This window comes from Leptonotus elevatus, chromosome 10 (assembly GCF_054856555.1).
Source record: "Leptonotus elevatus isolate MCC_2025b chromosome 10, RoL_Lele_1.0, whole genome shotgun sequence".
NCBI classification, from domain to species: domain Eukaryota; kingdom Metazoa; phylum Chordata; class Actinopteri; order Syngnathiformes; family Syngnathidae; genus Leptonotus; species Leptonotus elevatus.
This window is the reverse complement of record NC_141248.1, coordinates 3,447,135-3,464,759: the sequence shown is the minus strand read 5'-3', so window position 1 is coordinate 3,464,759 and position 17,625 is coordinate 3,447,135. Positions and strand designations below refer to the sequence as shown.

General features: G+C 38.9%; 1 protein-coding gene across 1 annotated transcript in view; it reads right to left on the bottom strand.

The window, feature by feature from the left end:
• Positions 1–17,625, bottom strand: part of plxna1b (plexin A1b) — a 200,459-nt gene that overhangs the window by 134,047 nt on the left and 48,787 nt on the right. The window contains exon 3 of the mRNA XM_086086176.1: positions 16,812–16,994. Within this exon, the coding sequence (XP_085942302.1) occupies positions 16,812–16,994 (183 nt within the window). The remainder of the gene's footprint in view (positions 1–16,811; positions 16,995–17,625) is intronic.

Here is a 17,625-nt window from a genome sequence, read left to right as displayed (position 1 = left end):
GGAGTAAAGATCCCCATGTTATTGAAGGCTTATTACTGACTGTGTGCTTGCGCGTGCTTGGGCGTGACTGACTTGTGTTTGCTGTGTTCAGACACGGTGATATCTTCTCCACGATAATGAAGCAGGTCTCTCACAGGGCAGTGACACTGTCCTCATCACAGCATATGGACAAATACAAGGGTACACATCTAATACCAGTTCCCAGTATTTTAACTAACACTAAATAAGCAACCATTAAATGACCGCAAATGTGACAACGGTGGGAAAAGAGGCGAAACCAACACCCTCATCACTTTCTACCCCGTATTAGATGTGCATATACACACCATCTGTGCTGGCCCTATCCTTTCCAAGGTTATCAGTAATCCAATAGGTTTCTCTGAAAGTGGGCATGTTTCCAGAGATGCAGCCAATATCCTGTAAGCGGAAACATCCGGAAGGAATCTCATCGAAGTGACACAGCGTTTGCTCTCTTCCCGTCCGTCTATGTGACAGGATGAAAGGTTTCCTGCTATCCACAGTTATTTCTTTCATTTGTTCCACTCATTTCTTACTGGCGCTGATGGCAAACTGATGATTCATATGTGTGAACAACCACATTCAACCCAGTTGAGTATAATGCAGTACAAATGTGCGTATAAACACATTAATAGGCGTCACATAGTAGTATGCAGTGAATCTTCAAAAGTTGTGTACAGTACATTGTAAGAACAATAATCCTTCTCATATGTGTGTTTGTGTTACCAGTAGTTGAGTCACATTTATCACATTTACGTTTGATTTATGTTGCACTGTTTTTATTTCTTCTTTTTTTTAAACAAAAAAACTGACTTATAAAGTAAAATAGTATGTAAAATAGTGACATCCAGGTAAATTCCTTACACAACTTGCATTACTAACATGTGCATTTCTTGTAAAAAATTGGATTTGCTTTGTTTTCAATGACATGACCATAGAATGACCCTAATCAACAAATGTTATTATATATTATATTTAGGAATGCAAAGTCATGGTATAGATTTAGGTGTAATAAATAATGAGGCTAGTGTCACTTGTACAACTGCGGTAAAAATAGTTGGCAGATTTTTCCCAATATTTGAAGGGCAAAATAGGTCAATTAATCGACCGTGCCCTAGCTTGTATTAAAAAATAACCTTTCCAGATCATGAAGAAATAACATGTTTTAATACGTTGGAAATGTATATACCAAAATGTAGATACGAGTATAGTAACAAAACTTTGACAGAGCAAATACCTGCCAATGTAGGCATGACGGGTTCTCAAAATTGGGCACACAGACCAATAAAGACACGTATCAAATTTGAGGAAAGTGGGTCTAGTGTTATTTCTAGGCCACTAGTTCACCGCCAGTGACCCACAAATTGGCAGCACAAGGCTGTTCTGGATGATAACACATAGTAGAGAGGCCTTGGGCTGAAACTTTGAGCTATCACACACTGCGCATTAGCTTTGAACAGCACAGTTACACATAATATTGCAGATGGGTTGCAGATTTAAAATGTTCTCAATGGAAAAGAAATATGACCGGATTTATTAACATGTTTTAAGTTCAAGGCTCACCTAACAAGTAAACACTATCTGCGCTCGTTGATATAACATGTAAGGCATCGCTGTATGCATGCAAGCCTGTTCTCATGTTTCCTCCCTGTTTGTCCTATTGTGTGCGCCTATATACTTGCTGTCATTAATGAGGGTGTATGTGTGTATGTGTGCACGTGTGTTTGCGGCCTCTCCCTTGGGATGCTGTTTGCAGTGCTTTAATTAGCTTAAACCACCAGCAACACATGGATGGGGAAGCTGTGAATGAGAGGGGTTTGATAATAGTTGGAAGGCGAGGTGACTGAGGATACACAGAGGAGAATATCTCTCCTTCCACCATTTGTTTCTCCCCGAACACACCACACACACACACACACACACACACACACACACACACACACACACACACACACACACACACACACACACGCACCCCCACACGCGCACACACACACAAAGCACCCTCCTCTGTCTTGGCAGCGTCAGTAGTTGGCCAAGCCATTGTGAAACCTGCAGGGAGGTGGAAACTGTTTCTGAAATGACCACATGTGCTGCAGGAGGCCAGCTAAACCATTTCCAGAGAGACTTTGCATTCACAGAGAAGCCAAGCTAAATGACCAATTAAATATAATAGCAAGGGCTTAATTGGTGTTAGCCAATTTAGGATGACACATACAATTAATGCTATGGAGAATATATGGCGAAAACAAAAAATGTAAGATGCTCTGAGGGCAGTAGCAAAAAATGGACGGGAAAAACGGTGGTGAAGAAGAGGCAGGGGGAAGGGGTAGAAAATGGGAAGAAAGATGATGCAGAAATACTAGTCTTGGGAATAGATGCAATCAGCTCAGTCAGTCAACTAATGACTAATTCCTCTGGGGGAAAAAAAGAGTGTTGCAGTAAGAAAGTAGACATGCATGTCTATGAATCAAAGTGGTAAACAGGCTCTGGGTCAAACAGAGAGAAGTGATGAGGGACAGCAAAAGCAGATGAGATGTCAAATAAAAGATGGCTAGTTTAGAGCCAATAAATCAAAGTAATTGAAACATGGATGGATGGATTTTTGTTGTGATAATTTAATAAATTAGGTCTGGCACTGAGGACAGAAAAAAGTTCAAAAAGGAATAAGAAAACAAAAAAACACCCTCTGAATGACATTGCTGAGCCATTTTTAATTACCAACAGCTTAATGGGTGAAAATCACAGCGCTCCAAAGTCAGCTAATTCATAAATAATGCCATGATCTTTTTTTCCTCGGTCCACTAATGCTTTAATAAAGCCTTAAGCTGGTGGAAATAATTAGTCCACTTTTAGTTCCTAGACCCAAAATCCAGGAGGACATTCATGACACAAGGCTGACTGGAAACAAAACCTATTGTTGCCCTTCAAGGAAGTGTATAGTGTATTTAAGATTGACAAGTAGTCTGCAAAAGACAAACGTCCCATAGCTTAGCTTTGAGCAAAACCTTGGCATGGAATGGAGGTATCGGGTTCTGATAGTGTCCTCTGAATCATTAGTAGACGCTCGATAGTACGGAGCCCCTAAGGTGACATGGTAGGTAAAAAAAAAGAATTTGTGTTCCCTCGCAAAAAAACTTTGCGTTCTCTTGCAAAGATTGCGTTCCCTCGCAAAAACGTTTGCGTTCCCTCACAGAGATTGCGAGATAACGCAAAAGTTTTTATGCGAGAGAAGACAATTTTTTTAAACAAGTTGATGTACTTCCGGGTCATTTTCCGTGTGACCAAAAGCGACGAGGATGGAGCGTGTAGCAGTGGGAAAGTACACGCTCCATCCTCGTCGCTTCGGGAAAGCTTTCCCACTGCATTGTTTAAACGCTCCATCTTTGTTGCTTTTGGTCACACAGAAGATGACCAGTAAGTACATCAACTCGTTAAAAAAATTGTCTAATCTCCCCCAAAAACTTTTGCGTACTCGCAATCATTGCGAAAGAACGCAAACGTTTTTGCGAGGGAACGTAATTTTTGCGTTTATTATTTTTTTCCCCCTACCATGTCCCCTTAGGGCCTCTGTACTATAGTAATGTGCACTATGCTGAAGATGTGTTTTCGCACAAACGTACTCCTCCTCTGGAAGCAAGTACCTTGAGATAATAACCAAGTAGTCCATCTAAATATGTATTTTGGTTGCAAATTTTGGGGTAAATTATCTATTCCACATTGTGGCCAGCAAAGGAGAGGGGTGGGTTTAAGAGTAGCAAGGAGTTTTGGGTGTGAGCAAACATTTGGTGCCTTTAGCACATGTAGTTCAAGGACTAGGTGTTCTACTTAAAATACACAGAAGAATGTGAGGACAGCAAGTTACATGGGAGGTAGAAATGGTGGAATGTGTTACTGTGAAAAAGTGTATGCTATGCATTTAAATTATAGGTAGGCAAGTAATTAGTTAAACAGCACGAGATTTAACTATACTGTGTGGGAATGATGAATGCGAGGGAGCCATACCACATGGGTAATATACTTGATGCATATAAGACAAAGACTCTCAACACTGTGCCCTTCACATATAGTAGTCCCAAAGCATATGTCATCCACGTGAAGCCACAACTAAACATTCAAACCAAATCTGTAGCCTTTTCTATGCCTTAATTTCATACATTAAATACTTGTGTGTACAATGTATGTATACAAATGAGCGTGTATTCCTAAAGGAGCGCACAAAGTGTAATCATCCTGACAACTCTACCCCAGAAGATCTCATCAAAATGATGTACTGTAAATCTATTAGTCTGGCATTGGCTAATCTGAAAAGCCTGCTTCTGTTGCGTCCCTAACAGTGTCTGCCTGTTTGCATTCTTCACATTAGATTACCTAATTTGATACCAACATATTCACAGTTATTTACACTCCAAATATGGTGTAATAGAGAGGAGGAAGCTGTTAGCAAGTACCTAAATGTGTTCCATTCCCACATGTCCTACCTCTATGCAAAAATCTTGTGCTGAGACTAAAAGGTTTATGTAGTTTCAGTATGTGGTACTTAAGGGCTGATGGAGGGTGTGCAGCCAAGGTAGACTCCCCCAAGCCAAAACATACATGGTGAGATGCTGGGTTTAATTGCAAGGAAATAAGTGTGCTAAAACATTGCGGAGGTAGCGAGAGTGCGGGCCAAAGGGAATCTCGGCCCACTGTGCTACTTGCGCATGACCCTCTGGACACTGCTAGCGTCCAACTTTCCCACTGTGAAGCTCTGTACATTACATATTCTTTGGACTCATCATCAGGTTGATAGTAGGCTATGATATAATGTTTGTAGAGGGCTGGGTTAAAAAAAAAAAGAAAAAAATTGACATTGAATTGATTTTCCTTTCCGAGCCTGATATCGATTCATAAAACCATGAATCAATTATTTTAATATCACTTTTTCCCATAACTTGTAATAGATAATAGAATTCTAAAGGCCAAGGTTTCTTGACATTTACGGTTTACATGAACGTATTTTTTTACATTTTTGAAAGATCTGACTTATTGTACTTTAAAACATATCAAAATCTTTTTAATTTATATCTACAATTATTGAGTTAGAATTATGAAAATATTTTCATCTCATCCTTGCTGATGCAAATGTTTGTGTAACATTTAATTATTTAATTAAATATTTGTATATGCGGGCGGCACGGTGGCTGACTGGTTAGCACGTCCGCCTCCCAGTGCAGAGGACGTGAGATCGAGTCCGGGCTTCGGCCTTCCTGGGTGGAGTTTGCATGTTCTCCCCGTGCTTGCGTGGGTTTTCACCGGGTACTCCGGTTTCCTCCCCCATTCCAAAGACATGCATGGCAGGTTAATTTCACACTCCAAATTGTCCATAGGTGTGATTGTGAGTGTGAGTGTGAATGGTTGTTGGTCTCTGTGTGCCCTGCGATTGGCTGGCAACCAGTCCGGGGTGTACCCTGCCTACTGCCCGAAGCCAGCTGGGATAGGCTCCAGCGTCCCCCGCGACCCTTGTGAGGATAAGCGGTTAAGAAAATGGATGGATGGATGTTTATATGCAGTCAATAACCTTTTCAAAACCTGAAACTTGTCGATTGAAGTTTTGAAAGGTCATATAAACATGAAAAAATATATATATATACTATATTTAAATTAGGCCCCTGGGTAACCCCTTTTGTAACCCGAATTTTCACGTTATTTTCTGTTTCTATGGCAAACTGCCAGTGTGTGTGTGTGTGCGTGCGTGCGTGCACACACATATGTGTGAATATAAGTCAGTGCATCTGCCGCGCAACCACACGGAAATAACAAGCAATGGTAAACAAAAATGGAGAAACTCTGATGCAGCACAGCAGCAAACTTTTGGCGCGAGGAGGAAACCAAACTTGAATAGTATGGTGACTGATATAATTATGTTTTTTTTTATTGATGGTAGAAAGTAAGAACTAGAGATTATGTATAACTTTGTCCCTGTGTTGCGAATTAGATGGGGATATTCCAATTGATTACAAACCCCATGTATATAGGAGTAACTGTTCAGAAAACTGAACTTTGATCTTAACCTGAATATTGACGGCATGTAGTCATTACTCAGCTAAGAGCAACATATATGAGTCTCACGGTGTACTCAAAGTGCATATGTTCACGTTCTTTAACATTTAAGTACCTTTAACCTAAAAATGTGTCAAAACATGAAATGATTACTTTAAAAAGTTTGATTTATATTTCTAATGCAAAATGTGATTAAAAACTGTCATTTGTGATACATTGCATTGATGATATTTAGTTGTTTTCTCTCGCTCCAGACAACACACTATTGGACAACATTACTATGGAACTATTATGAAAGGATAGTGATGTCTGATGAAGATGACCTAGAAACATGCTGTCCAGGTCCTTGCTGGGATCGTGCGAGTATCCCAGCTTGAATCCACTCATCTGATCTTCCTTTAAAATTGGAATCTAGCCTGACACATTTATTATTCATCTCCTCTTTTCTAAAATATTTTTCGCAGGCTCTCTCCCTCGCTTGGTCTCTTCATTGTGCCTCATTAACCCTTGAAAGTGGTGAATTACGGCTGGCATTCAAAAGTAGTGAGTGAGTGCTGTGCAGTCACATAGAGCAGAAATGAGTAAAAGTGCAATAACAATGACAGTTTCAGGGAATGAACTGTGCCCATCAATGACGTGTGTACGTGTGCTTTGAAAGCGATTGCATGAGTGTACTGGAGGAACTGGTAAATGGATGTCAATGAATTTTGGAGGTAAATGTGAGAATTTGATAAGGGGACAATTAACTTTCAGCAATGAATAATGCCCCTCAAAGCAACCAATGCTCATTTACAGTAGAAATATAGATCATTAAAGCAGATGAGAAGTTTGTAGGATAAAAGGTACAGTTGGAGAAAGCAGTTTAATGAGCCTGGGGGGGCGAGTGAGCGTGTATCATAGTAGATGGTGTGGAATTAAATTATTTAAGAGCCTTTAATAATCTCAACCCTTACAGCAAAAGTGTTACACTAATTATTTAAAATGTGTTGAAGGTTAGGGCATCTGATATGTATGTAGGTTCCGCTAACATCTACTACATCTAAGTATGTATGTGCTGCCAGACTTGTGCTTTAATTGGAGAAAATGATTATGGGGGACTATCACTGCATGACACCTCCACGCATACATAACACTCACATTATCAAGAGAGAAATCGGAATCATTGATTACGAGCAGAGAGAGTGGAAAGAGAATATGTGAGCAGCAGATGAAACTGAAAATGAGAGAGCAGAAGCAGGCAGAGAGACAATGTTAAGAAGATGTGTTATTAATTCATAACTGTGGTTACACAATGGCAATTTAAATAAGAATGAGATTGGCTTTAAGTCATGCATAAGCTTATAGTAGTAAACCACTTATATTTGTGTTGTTCATATTAAGTATTAGTCATTGTGTGAATAAAATGTAGACAAATTCTACACTAAATGAATATTCACAATTTGGAGAATATTATGTGTGTGTGCCGATGACTGTTCCTAATTATTATTACATATTATTACTACATTAATGGCGGGAAATTAGACTGCACTGTTTAACTGTCATCAGCAGAGGTGCTGTCAATTCAGTCTCTAACTACAACCCCTGGCAAACATTATTCTAATAATAAATTAGGGATGCCCCAATCATATTTTTGTGCACCCCAAGTCCGAGTCAAATGTGGGGTTTTCATCCACCCATTTTTATTCGACGTTTCAAGAAATGCGAAAATAAATGGAAACGCTAGAAATTCGAAAAAAGGGCCCAAAATTCGCAAAATAAAATGTTTGCGCTTGGAAGGTGTGGATTTTGAAGCGTATCGAAAAAAGGAAAATGAGTATGGTAAAAGGTTTTGAGTCCCGATAAAATACCTCTGCAATGTAATGCAATGGGGTATATGCCACGGAGGAGGCGGGATTTCCGACTTCCTGGTTTACACACATCAGCTTTGTTTCCGTTTCCTGTTTGTGACGTGTGGGCGCTTCCGCCTTTGTTGTGTGTTCCCGTCGACGGGTGCGAGTGTGTAGTGCACTATAGTGTGTCTGTCTCAGTTGTCCGAAGCATTTCAAAGAGTTGAAACACCCTGTGCATCGGCGGGAGCGCGCGGTTGGGGAACGTAGGGGTGGGGGTGCGAATGTTGGAACGACGCTGATGTGTGAAACCCGGAAGTCGGATGTCCTTTCACAGTTAACTATACCTTTAATACCATGGTAATGTAATTTGTTATGAAATATTTGGTATTTTACTGGCTATTCTAATGCGGAAGTAAAACGCCCAGTTCAGGAAAACCCCGCCTTTCCCCGTGTGTTTGACGTGCCCCTTTCGTCCGAGCCGACTGCTGCCAAGGAGCGCTGTGTGGCCACGCAAGACCGGCCAGTCGTTGTAGTACAACCGCATCTTCTTTACATGTGGAAATTGGATGGATGTTCAATTCTTCAATAAACATTTAAAACAAAACGGCTCCTTGCCGCAAAGAATCGTAGTGGAGGAGGAGGGGAGAAGAGGGAAGAAAGAAAATAAGGAAAAAAAGACAACCCTAAGTGGGTCACGAACCGCAGACCTGCTGCAGAGAGGACGAGCATGCTAACCACTACACCATTTGTTCAGTTTGTTCATTGCATAAAGTTTTGTTAGTAGTTTACACAACTTTCAGCCAGAACTTAGGATTTTAAGACGGCCAATTGTCATTGCACTTTGGCATTGCAAGTGTGAAGGATAATTGATTGCTTTGAATTCCTTTGGACAGAAAGTTTACTGATAAATGCTACTTTTATCACTATTCTGTGAGCATGGAGGACTCAGAGAAAGTGGGCGTGCATTTAGACGGTGCAGGGGTGGGGCTGCACCTAATGAGGTCAAAAAGTTCCAACATCTTGTTTTCTCAGGTTTGGAGGGGCTGGTGCTTGGAGAGCAGAATGACCTAGAATTTCTCATACAGGGGCGAATGGAGGAAAACACCACTTCTGTGATGTTTTTGGTGAAGAATTAGCATTTTTATCATGGCTAAAAGCTCCAAAAAGTGGATTTTTCACATTGCTGTCCCTTTAAATTTTGGAGAAAGTCAAATTACGCATGTTCCACAAGATATATATATTTTTTTAAATAATAATGTTACACCCTTCAGACTTAATAAAAAATAAAAATTAAAAAAACATTACAAAATTCAACAAATAAAATGGTTGTAATCACTCAAATTTTTTGAGCAAGTAGAGAAACAATAGAATCACACAATTCTAAGAAGAAAACAATTGTAATCAGTTTGTAATTTCTAGTTCTAAAACAAACACCTGCATTTCTTTAATCAAGAAGGATGACATTTTCAATAACAAATATTTTGTGGAAAATACATGATTTTCCTTTTTTCTCCAAAATTAAAAATTGAAATCATGTTCATCCTTCAGGAGCAGTAATTCCATATTTTGGGGGGTTGTTAGCCTCGAAAGCCAAACCTGCTTTCTTTCTGCACAAAGTAATGGGTTTGGACATTCCGCCGTCGACCGCGGCTCGGCCCGGTTCAAAATGTTTCTTTGCTGTGACATATTCTTGGTGAGCAATGTAACTCTTGGGCGGCGGAAGTCCATCCTCATAAGATTAAAAATGGTGCACGAGAAAGATGATAATTTGTTTTATTCAGCATTAAAATCAGTTTTAAATGACCAAGAAGACAAAACCCCAGCAGGTGATGCCACTGAAAGCATTTATTTCAAAAGAATACGTGTTGACTTCCACAAGTCGCTTTTATGACGTCACGTCAACGATGATTGGTTCATTCTACTGTCATGCTTTATTGTTTGGCTAAGGGGTTGTATATTATGGTCAGAGCAACAAGTGTTATTTAAAACTTTTGTTAAAAAAAAATAATAATAATAATAATAATACTTCTTTATGGAATAATTATCTTGATATACAAATATATATATATAGAGAGAAAATTGAAATCCTGAGTCCATCTATTAAAAATATATGGTATGCGATGGTGTGGTATGCTGCAGCAGCATTACTCACCTACTGCGTGCCCCTTTTTAGCCTGTATACAGCATGCTTTAGAGCAGATAGCTTGTGACTTCATGTGATTGAGCTGATTTGATTCAAGATTGGATGCCAAGAGAGAACTCTTGTTTGAGTGGGAGTGAGAGAGATTGAAATAAATAAAAAGAGATAGCAACAGAGAGAGAGAGAGGAGACATACTGTACATGCTTGACTTGTCACACCCGCATTATGGCTTAACTGGGCTGTATCTAATAAGAAAATGCCATTAAGACTCTGCGCCGTCAAGAGGAAAAAGAAATAACAGGAGAAAATGACACATTTTGCTGTTAATTTGGGAACATCCTGATAAGATTGGATGACTGATGGCGCTGTGGGAAGGAGTTAAATTAACTGGAAAAAGATGTACTTAAGCAAAGTGTAAATTATCTGTTTTTGTCTTAAGTAGTTAGTCTGAGCACTCTGATCCCTTTCATCATTCTTTGCATTTCCCGTCTCACTTTCATCCGTTCCTTGCGTGCGTGTGTGCGTGCGTGCATGTGTCTGTGTGCGTGCGACCACATGCAGTTGTGTGAACTAATGACCGAGGGCCAACAAACGCCTGCACAAAGCCAACCTCTGTGCTGCTGCCCGGGTCAAACAACTCGTGGCTCAGTGGCTCAAGCCAAAAGATGACACATGCACACCAACCACACATGGGATCTAACTTCTTAAGAGGCATTTCTATTTGACTATTTAAGCAATTTATCAAAGCAAAACTACCAGAATGTTGCTTTATTAGCGATCTTCTTGAATAAAGTACAAAATAATGTACTTCAACCTACTATTAGTGTAAGCATCCACTGTGCATTTAATAGTGCATAGATTATGTTGGATGGGCATCAAGATACAAACAACACAAATACATGTGAACACACTCAATCACACACTAGGGAGTTTGACAGGTCAGCACAAAATGTGGCAGTATATTATCACTAAATTAAACCATACAATGGTGACAAGAGTGGCCCCAGTGGAATACACCAATTTGCTTCACATTGCAATATACACATGCAATGTCATAGTTTAATAACACACAAGTTAACACGGAATTAAAAGTAATTAGAATGTATTAAAAATTTGACACCATGTCAGCTACATTTAGTACATGCATTTGAGCCGATGTTTGCCCAAATTATTTTTGTAGAGGACCGTGGATCCCAGACCTTCACTCTGCCTGTTACAGCAGCACAGAATGGCAGATTGTCTCTTTCCTTCTCAATCCATATGGATTGACGAGAGGAAAACACAGCACTTTTGTATAAAAACGGAACAAGATGTAAAAGTTTTCAAGTGCAGTGTTATTTTTCATCTCTACTTTTCTTTACTTCCATCCAGGTTGAGTGCACAGGGAAGAACCTCAGCACCAACCCAACTGAGCCTGGCACAACCATGGGGATCACCCGCCACCTGGCTCACTGGCCACATACACACAGCAGATGGCTCACATTGAACGCCCCCTCAACACCGCCACCACCAAATAAAATTAACAAAGCTAAGCAAGCTGAAATACAGGGGAACCTTTTACAGTCAAACACAATCCTTTGCGCTGGTCGACCTGTTTGTTTCCAATAAAAACTAATGAAAATACTAGGAATGGGCGAGTATTGGGCATCAGGGTAGTGGTACTCACAACGACAGCTAACACCCCTTGTGGCCATTTTATGATCAGGAAATAGAAATTAAATATTTGAAGCATAGAAAATTGCCATTAATTTCATGCAATTTTAAAGAAATTGCAATATTGGGATATATAGGTCTTTCTTTAAATTATGATGTATAAAAAGTACTAATATATTGGTGCTTGGTATAAGCATCAGTGACTACTTGAGTTGAGGACTCGTAGTGGTATCAGTCTGAAAAAAAGTGGTATTGAACATCCCTAGAAAATACAAATAATCTACTAGCAATATTTTAATTAACATTTTTAGATTGTGATAATAATTATATAACCACTGTCAGTAGCAAGACAAGAGTTCTTAGCTTGCGTGTGATGAGCGTTGGAAATTAACATTTTCCATATTTACAACAAACAAAAATGAAAGAAGGTGGTACCCATTGTATGACATAAGACAAAAATCACTTTACCTTAACAAAAGTACAGGACACAAGGGCAAAAAGAGCCTTACTGTATAGAATGCGAATCTACTTACTTAAACCACAAAAATCCAAGAAAAGACATGCAAAGTTAGTCCATTGATGCTCCCTGAACTTGATTGTCTGAGGTCTCGCATGGTGTCGTGCATGAGAGAGGATTTTCTGAATAAATGTTCTCGGATTTGCATAGGTCATGCATCACCGCGATTCAACCCCTGAAAATTTGTCCGACATTTAGAGGATTATTTTTACAGAAAATGTCTGTAAAATTCACATTCTATGACCTCACAGGCAATTCTGGACATTTACGAGAGGTTCCACTCAGTCTTGTATAAAGTATCATGCGTAACGTAATATTTAAATAAAAGTATCAGTCGTATCAATAGTAATTTCCCATACTTAATAGTGAAAGATCTGTATGTTAGCTGAAGACTAATGTTAGCCTAGCCATCTCATGATGCTTCCTGATTACGTACCTACATTGGAGTAAATTAATATAGTTAGGAATAATTAAGTAAAGCACAGATATCTAAGAATTCTACCTAAGCACAGTGAAATAAATAAAGTATTTGTACTCCAGACTAGCTCCACTACATTTCAACTTCCATTGATATTATTGACAGTTTATTTCATGTCATCATCTCTGTACAGGTATATATTATTATTATTTTTTATTTTGAGAGCTTAACTGGCTCTAAAGTGCCAAGGTGTCTAAACAAATAACTCCCAGATAAACAGAGACGACAGCTCATTAGCACTGAGTCTTTGCCAAGTCAGACATGGCATGATCTGCAACTAAGACGGTATGTAAGCTAGGAAGCTGACAGATGAGCAGACACGCTGGCCAATGTCAGGCCAAATCGAACAGTTCCAGATAATGAAACAGCCAAATGAAATAGAGACTTTTAATCTGAAATATTAAATGCGGCGTATGGCTGGCCCACCACTGTGTCCTTGACCACAGCAGAATCCAGATGACCGCTGCAATGAGTTAATCACACCAGTGGACTCCACCTTCATCGCTTAAATCCTTCATCTAGATGCTCTCTTTCTCACTCAACAAGCCAAATGAGAAAATATATCACAGGTAAAATATTATTTTGATAAAAATAAGAACAGGGAAATATATGGATGAATACAATTGTATGGGATTTTTTTCCTACCTGCATTGTGAGTGTAATTGCTTCCCATCAATCTTTTCATACCCTTTCTCTAAAAGTGTGACTGTACAAAACACCAGAAAAATGCCCCCTAGAAATCTCATTCATCCATTCTACAGATATTCTTACTCCCCCCTTTTGAGAAGCCTTCAGGCATGGCTATATAAACATGGCTATACAGCAGTGTTCTTCAGGGGAAAGCATAAAGAACAGGGACAGCCTCTGTATTTTCAGCATGAACCCCCACAAAACTGTCAGTAGCTAAAAACACTGCACTATTTTAATGATGAGATCATTTGAATATAACAATGAAACACAAACAGTTTAAGGAGGGTGAACATTTGTTCTTCAAATGATTAACCCTATAAAGCCTGGACCATGAAATATCTGAGAGAAAATTCTGACTCTTTGTAAATAGAGTTTTTTTTGTGGTCCTTTTGAACAAACAATATATTTTTTTGAAAATCAATTTCCACATGTGACTTTTGATTTGTGTCATATTTGATACATCCGGTCGCAATGTTTTAAATTCGTACATTTCAAACTGTCAAAATTATAATGATAAACAGGCATATCAAACGTAAAATAAATATGTTTTATTTTAAATATTGCCATGCTCCCAATGACAACGTTTTTATTTTATGTTTTCTTATGCTAGAGAATGGTTGAAGCAATGGTAATTATTACAAAAACGGCCAGCAGGTGGCAGCAGAGTATAAGAGATCAACCAGGGCCATGTTGCAAAAAGTTCTTTTCCCACTGTTTTAAACAGATTTGTGAATAATGATGAAACTTAGCTATATTCTAATGCTAATTGCTGCAAAACGTAAACGGATAGAAATCATCTTCTGTCAACACGAGCTTGTGCGCATTATGACATTACAAATATGCAACGCTACCATAGGAGAGGGGAGGGGTTGAGGAGTTGGGCACAACAACAGATGGACCAACGAGGCAAGTCTATTATTAGCGGATTTCTTTATTACCTGGTTCATCTGTATGTCGTCGAATTGGTCAATAATTGCCGATAATTAACGGCCACTGATTTTAACGTGCATCCCTAATTTTTTTTCCTGATGAAAGAAGAGACTCTAATCTTTCTTTTGGTAGGTTCCATTTTATAGCAATAGAACACAATATTCTGTGGGCCTAGCAAAATCAGTCAGGAGCGAAGGGGATTTGCTTAAGTGAAAATGGCTAGAAGTGAATGAGTTAATAAATATAGGTGTCTCTCCTTTCTCAATCGGGGCGATCTTGCAAGGTCGCTGGAAAAGCCATCAGCTTGGTTCTACTGCCCTCTAATGGATTATCCGTGCAATGCATGTGTCAAATCATATATGTCAGGGTTTTAAGTTTTATTGGGAAAAAATTATATTATACTCATGAAATAGAGGTTTCATAATGTCTTGTATTTAATATGATACGTTTGGCTTTATAGGGTTAAATGGGAGTTTAAAATATTTTAATGTCACATGGCAGTCTTTGTAAATGCTCTAAAGTCATACTATGAAAACCAACGTCCAACAACCATTTTGCCTTGGTTGTATTAAAACTAGTGCTGTCAAAGTTAAAGCGTTAATTGATTAATTAATCACAAAAAAAGCATCGCATTAATCATAAATTAACACAGATTAATCGTACTTTTAATTTTGACCATAGATTAGCCTTTAGCGTGACAGCGGATGGCTACGTTTAAGGTAGCACAGGTTGTGTTTTAGCAATAAACATAATTTCATGCATTAAAGTAACGCATTTAATGAATGTTTGTGTATCACATTTAGAATATTTGTTCATGTCAAACTATCAGGGTCAATTTTTTTTTCATTTTAAATTATGCAACTAATTGATTAGAAAAAGAAAAGATGAGCATGTGCAGTGGATCAAAAATGTTGAAGACATCCTCGTAGCATTAAATGTCAAAAGAATTAACACATAACCGGTCCTCTTCAATTTTGGTGGGGAAAAATGTTGATGAAAAAGTCTCACTAGACATCAAATTCACACATTCTGTAGTGACAAGGGTCTGCTTTCTGAAAAACTAAGTTTTATTTGGCTAAGGTGTCATTTAGTACCTTTATTTTCACTTTAAGCGAGGAGAAGTCGGACTTTCGCGCCTATCTCCTCCATGTTAATTTCGCCGTTTTTCCCTCTTCATTTTCGATCAATCATAAGTTTTCAACCTGCTCTCATTTGGTCATTTTTCATCCGATTAAAAAACTGAGAACATGCTCGCGTTCCCCAAACCCTTGTCGTTCTAACGAGCCATTTCTGGAATCTGCATCTTTAACCGTTAAGTCGTGAGAGGCTTTTGTTTGAGGTGAGCGTAATCCTATACAAAATCAATGGAATGTTGGTGCGTGACGTCTCCTAACAACTTAAAATCAAATGTGTGTGCGTGAATGTGCATGTTTCTTAAAGGGACAGTGAGATACTTTTAGTTGATGTTGATTATGGTTAACTTCCACATTTCTTGACCGATTTCATCGGTTTAAATTTTATTTTTATTGCGTGTTTCCAGGTGAGTCAGCAGGCCCATTCAAAATTTCCGCGGAAATTTTTCTAGTTATTTATTATATCTCAACTTTAGAAGTAATCAATAGTGGAATTATTGTGTGAATGCATGTGTACATCCATAAACCCACTTTATTCACTAAAGTGATGTACACACACATCTATCAAGCAGAGAGTACAATCACACAGAAGAAGGCCACAAGAATAGCAAAGTAAAGACAGTGAATAGCTGTCATTTTGACAAATGTGCAACACTAAATCATAGTCCAACATGCATTGTTCTCCTCCCTCACTCACTCCTGAACACCACATGGCAAATACCAAAATACACAGTGTGAGTGGCAAACGCTACATGCATACACAAGTAAGTGCTCAAACAACTAAGTTAATAATATATTCATGATATTTAATTGTTGACAGGAACAGAGGGAGACTGGCGTAAATTCTAACTAGTAACCATGACTCCCATGTGTGTGAACATTCATGGACAAAGCCCATAAGCGCGCGCACACACAAGTTGTTATGCAGGTCACTTCTATCAGTCATCTTTTTAATTGATCACATAGCTGAAGAAAGCAAAGAGTTTTTAAGTTTCACTGCCAATGGATTGATCAAAAGTGAGCTCTTAAAATTAGAGGCAAGACAGAATGTGGTGAGAGTAATATTTTACATCTGGCGTGACTTACATGACAATCAATGAGGTCAAAGCCACAGACTTGCTGCAAACGGCTCGTTAAACTAACGGGCTTCAAATCGGCCCTGAAATGTCATGAGGAAAATGAGTCTGGCTGCACATTAAATCATTGCATTCAAGTGTGTGTATATATGTGTGTGGTGGGGTAAGAATTGGGGTGGGGGGCATTTTTGCAAGAAGAGATTAAAAGACAAGCATGAAATTGTCTTATTCACAAAGTGATGATCCTAAAAAAAACTCTACTGTTCTATCAGTTTGACGAAAAGACAATGTATATCATCCATACCTTTTTCAGTTTGCCATTGCGCGTGCCAACAAAAGCTACGGTGTTTCCACGGTAGTCATACGCTGCCACCGAGGTCATGCCGTCTTCTTTGTCCAGGAAGAGGGGGATGCCCTCGATGGTGCTGGTTCCGCCCAGAGGCTGGTTGAAGTCCTGGCCACAGAAGTTGTCGTCAATCTGCAAAGGCTGCGGAAAGAAAACAAGACAAATTATTTTATAATATGTCGATAGGATTTACAAACAATTGCCCTGTTGATAAAGGAAACAAAGTGCTTTATATTGAGTGGACACAGTGTTTTAACATCCTCATAAACAGGTACGGGATGCCTTAAAGATGAGGACTATGATCTTTTACACGGTCTGTAAATGCCGGCATTTTTTAATTTTTACCATTTGTCACTGTTCTATAGAAACAGTTTAATCATGGAGGGACAAAGTGGAATGGCAAGAATCAACCTTTGAAAGACTGGAAGCTGCCTTTGTTCAAGTGCATGGTGTAATGGCTGGGTGGCCAATTCATTTTATCAATGAATCACCTTTTCTTTTCCAAGCCATCCAGCAACTATTTCAACAACAAAAAAAGTCTAAACAGACTCAATGCAAGAATGAATCGACAGATGTCGTCCGATTCTTTACATCGTTTTACGTACGACAAGAAAGTCGCCTTGAGGAAAGCAATCAGTCAAGCACGATGAACCATTTCAAAGACATGGTACCCATTGGAAAAGCAATGATTTATGAACGTTGGAAAATGTTGACTCAAGGTATGCCCTTCAAAGCTGCAAATATTTTGCATATTTTGAACAACTGCATGAGG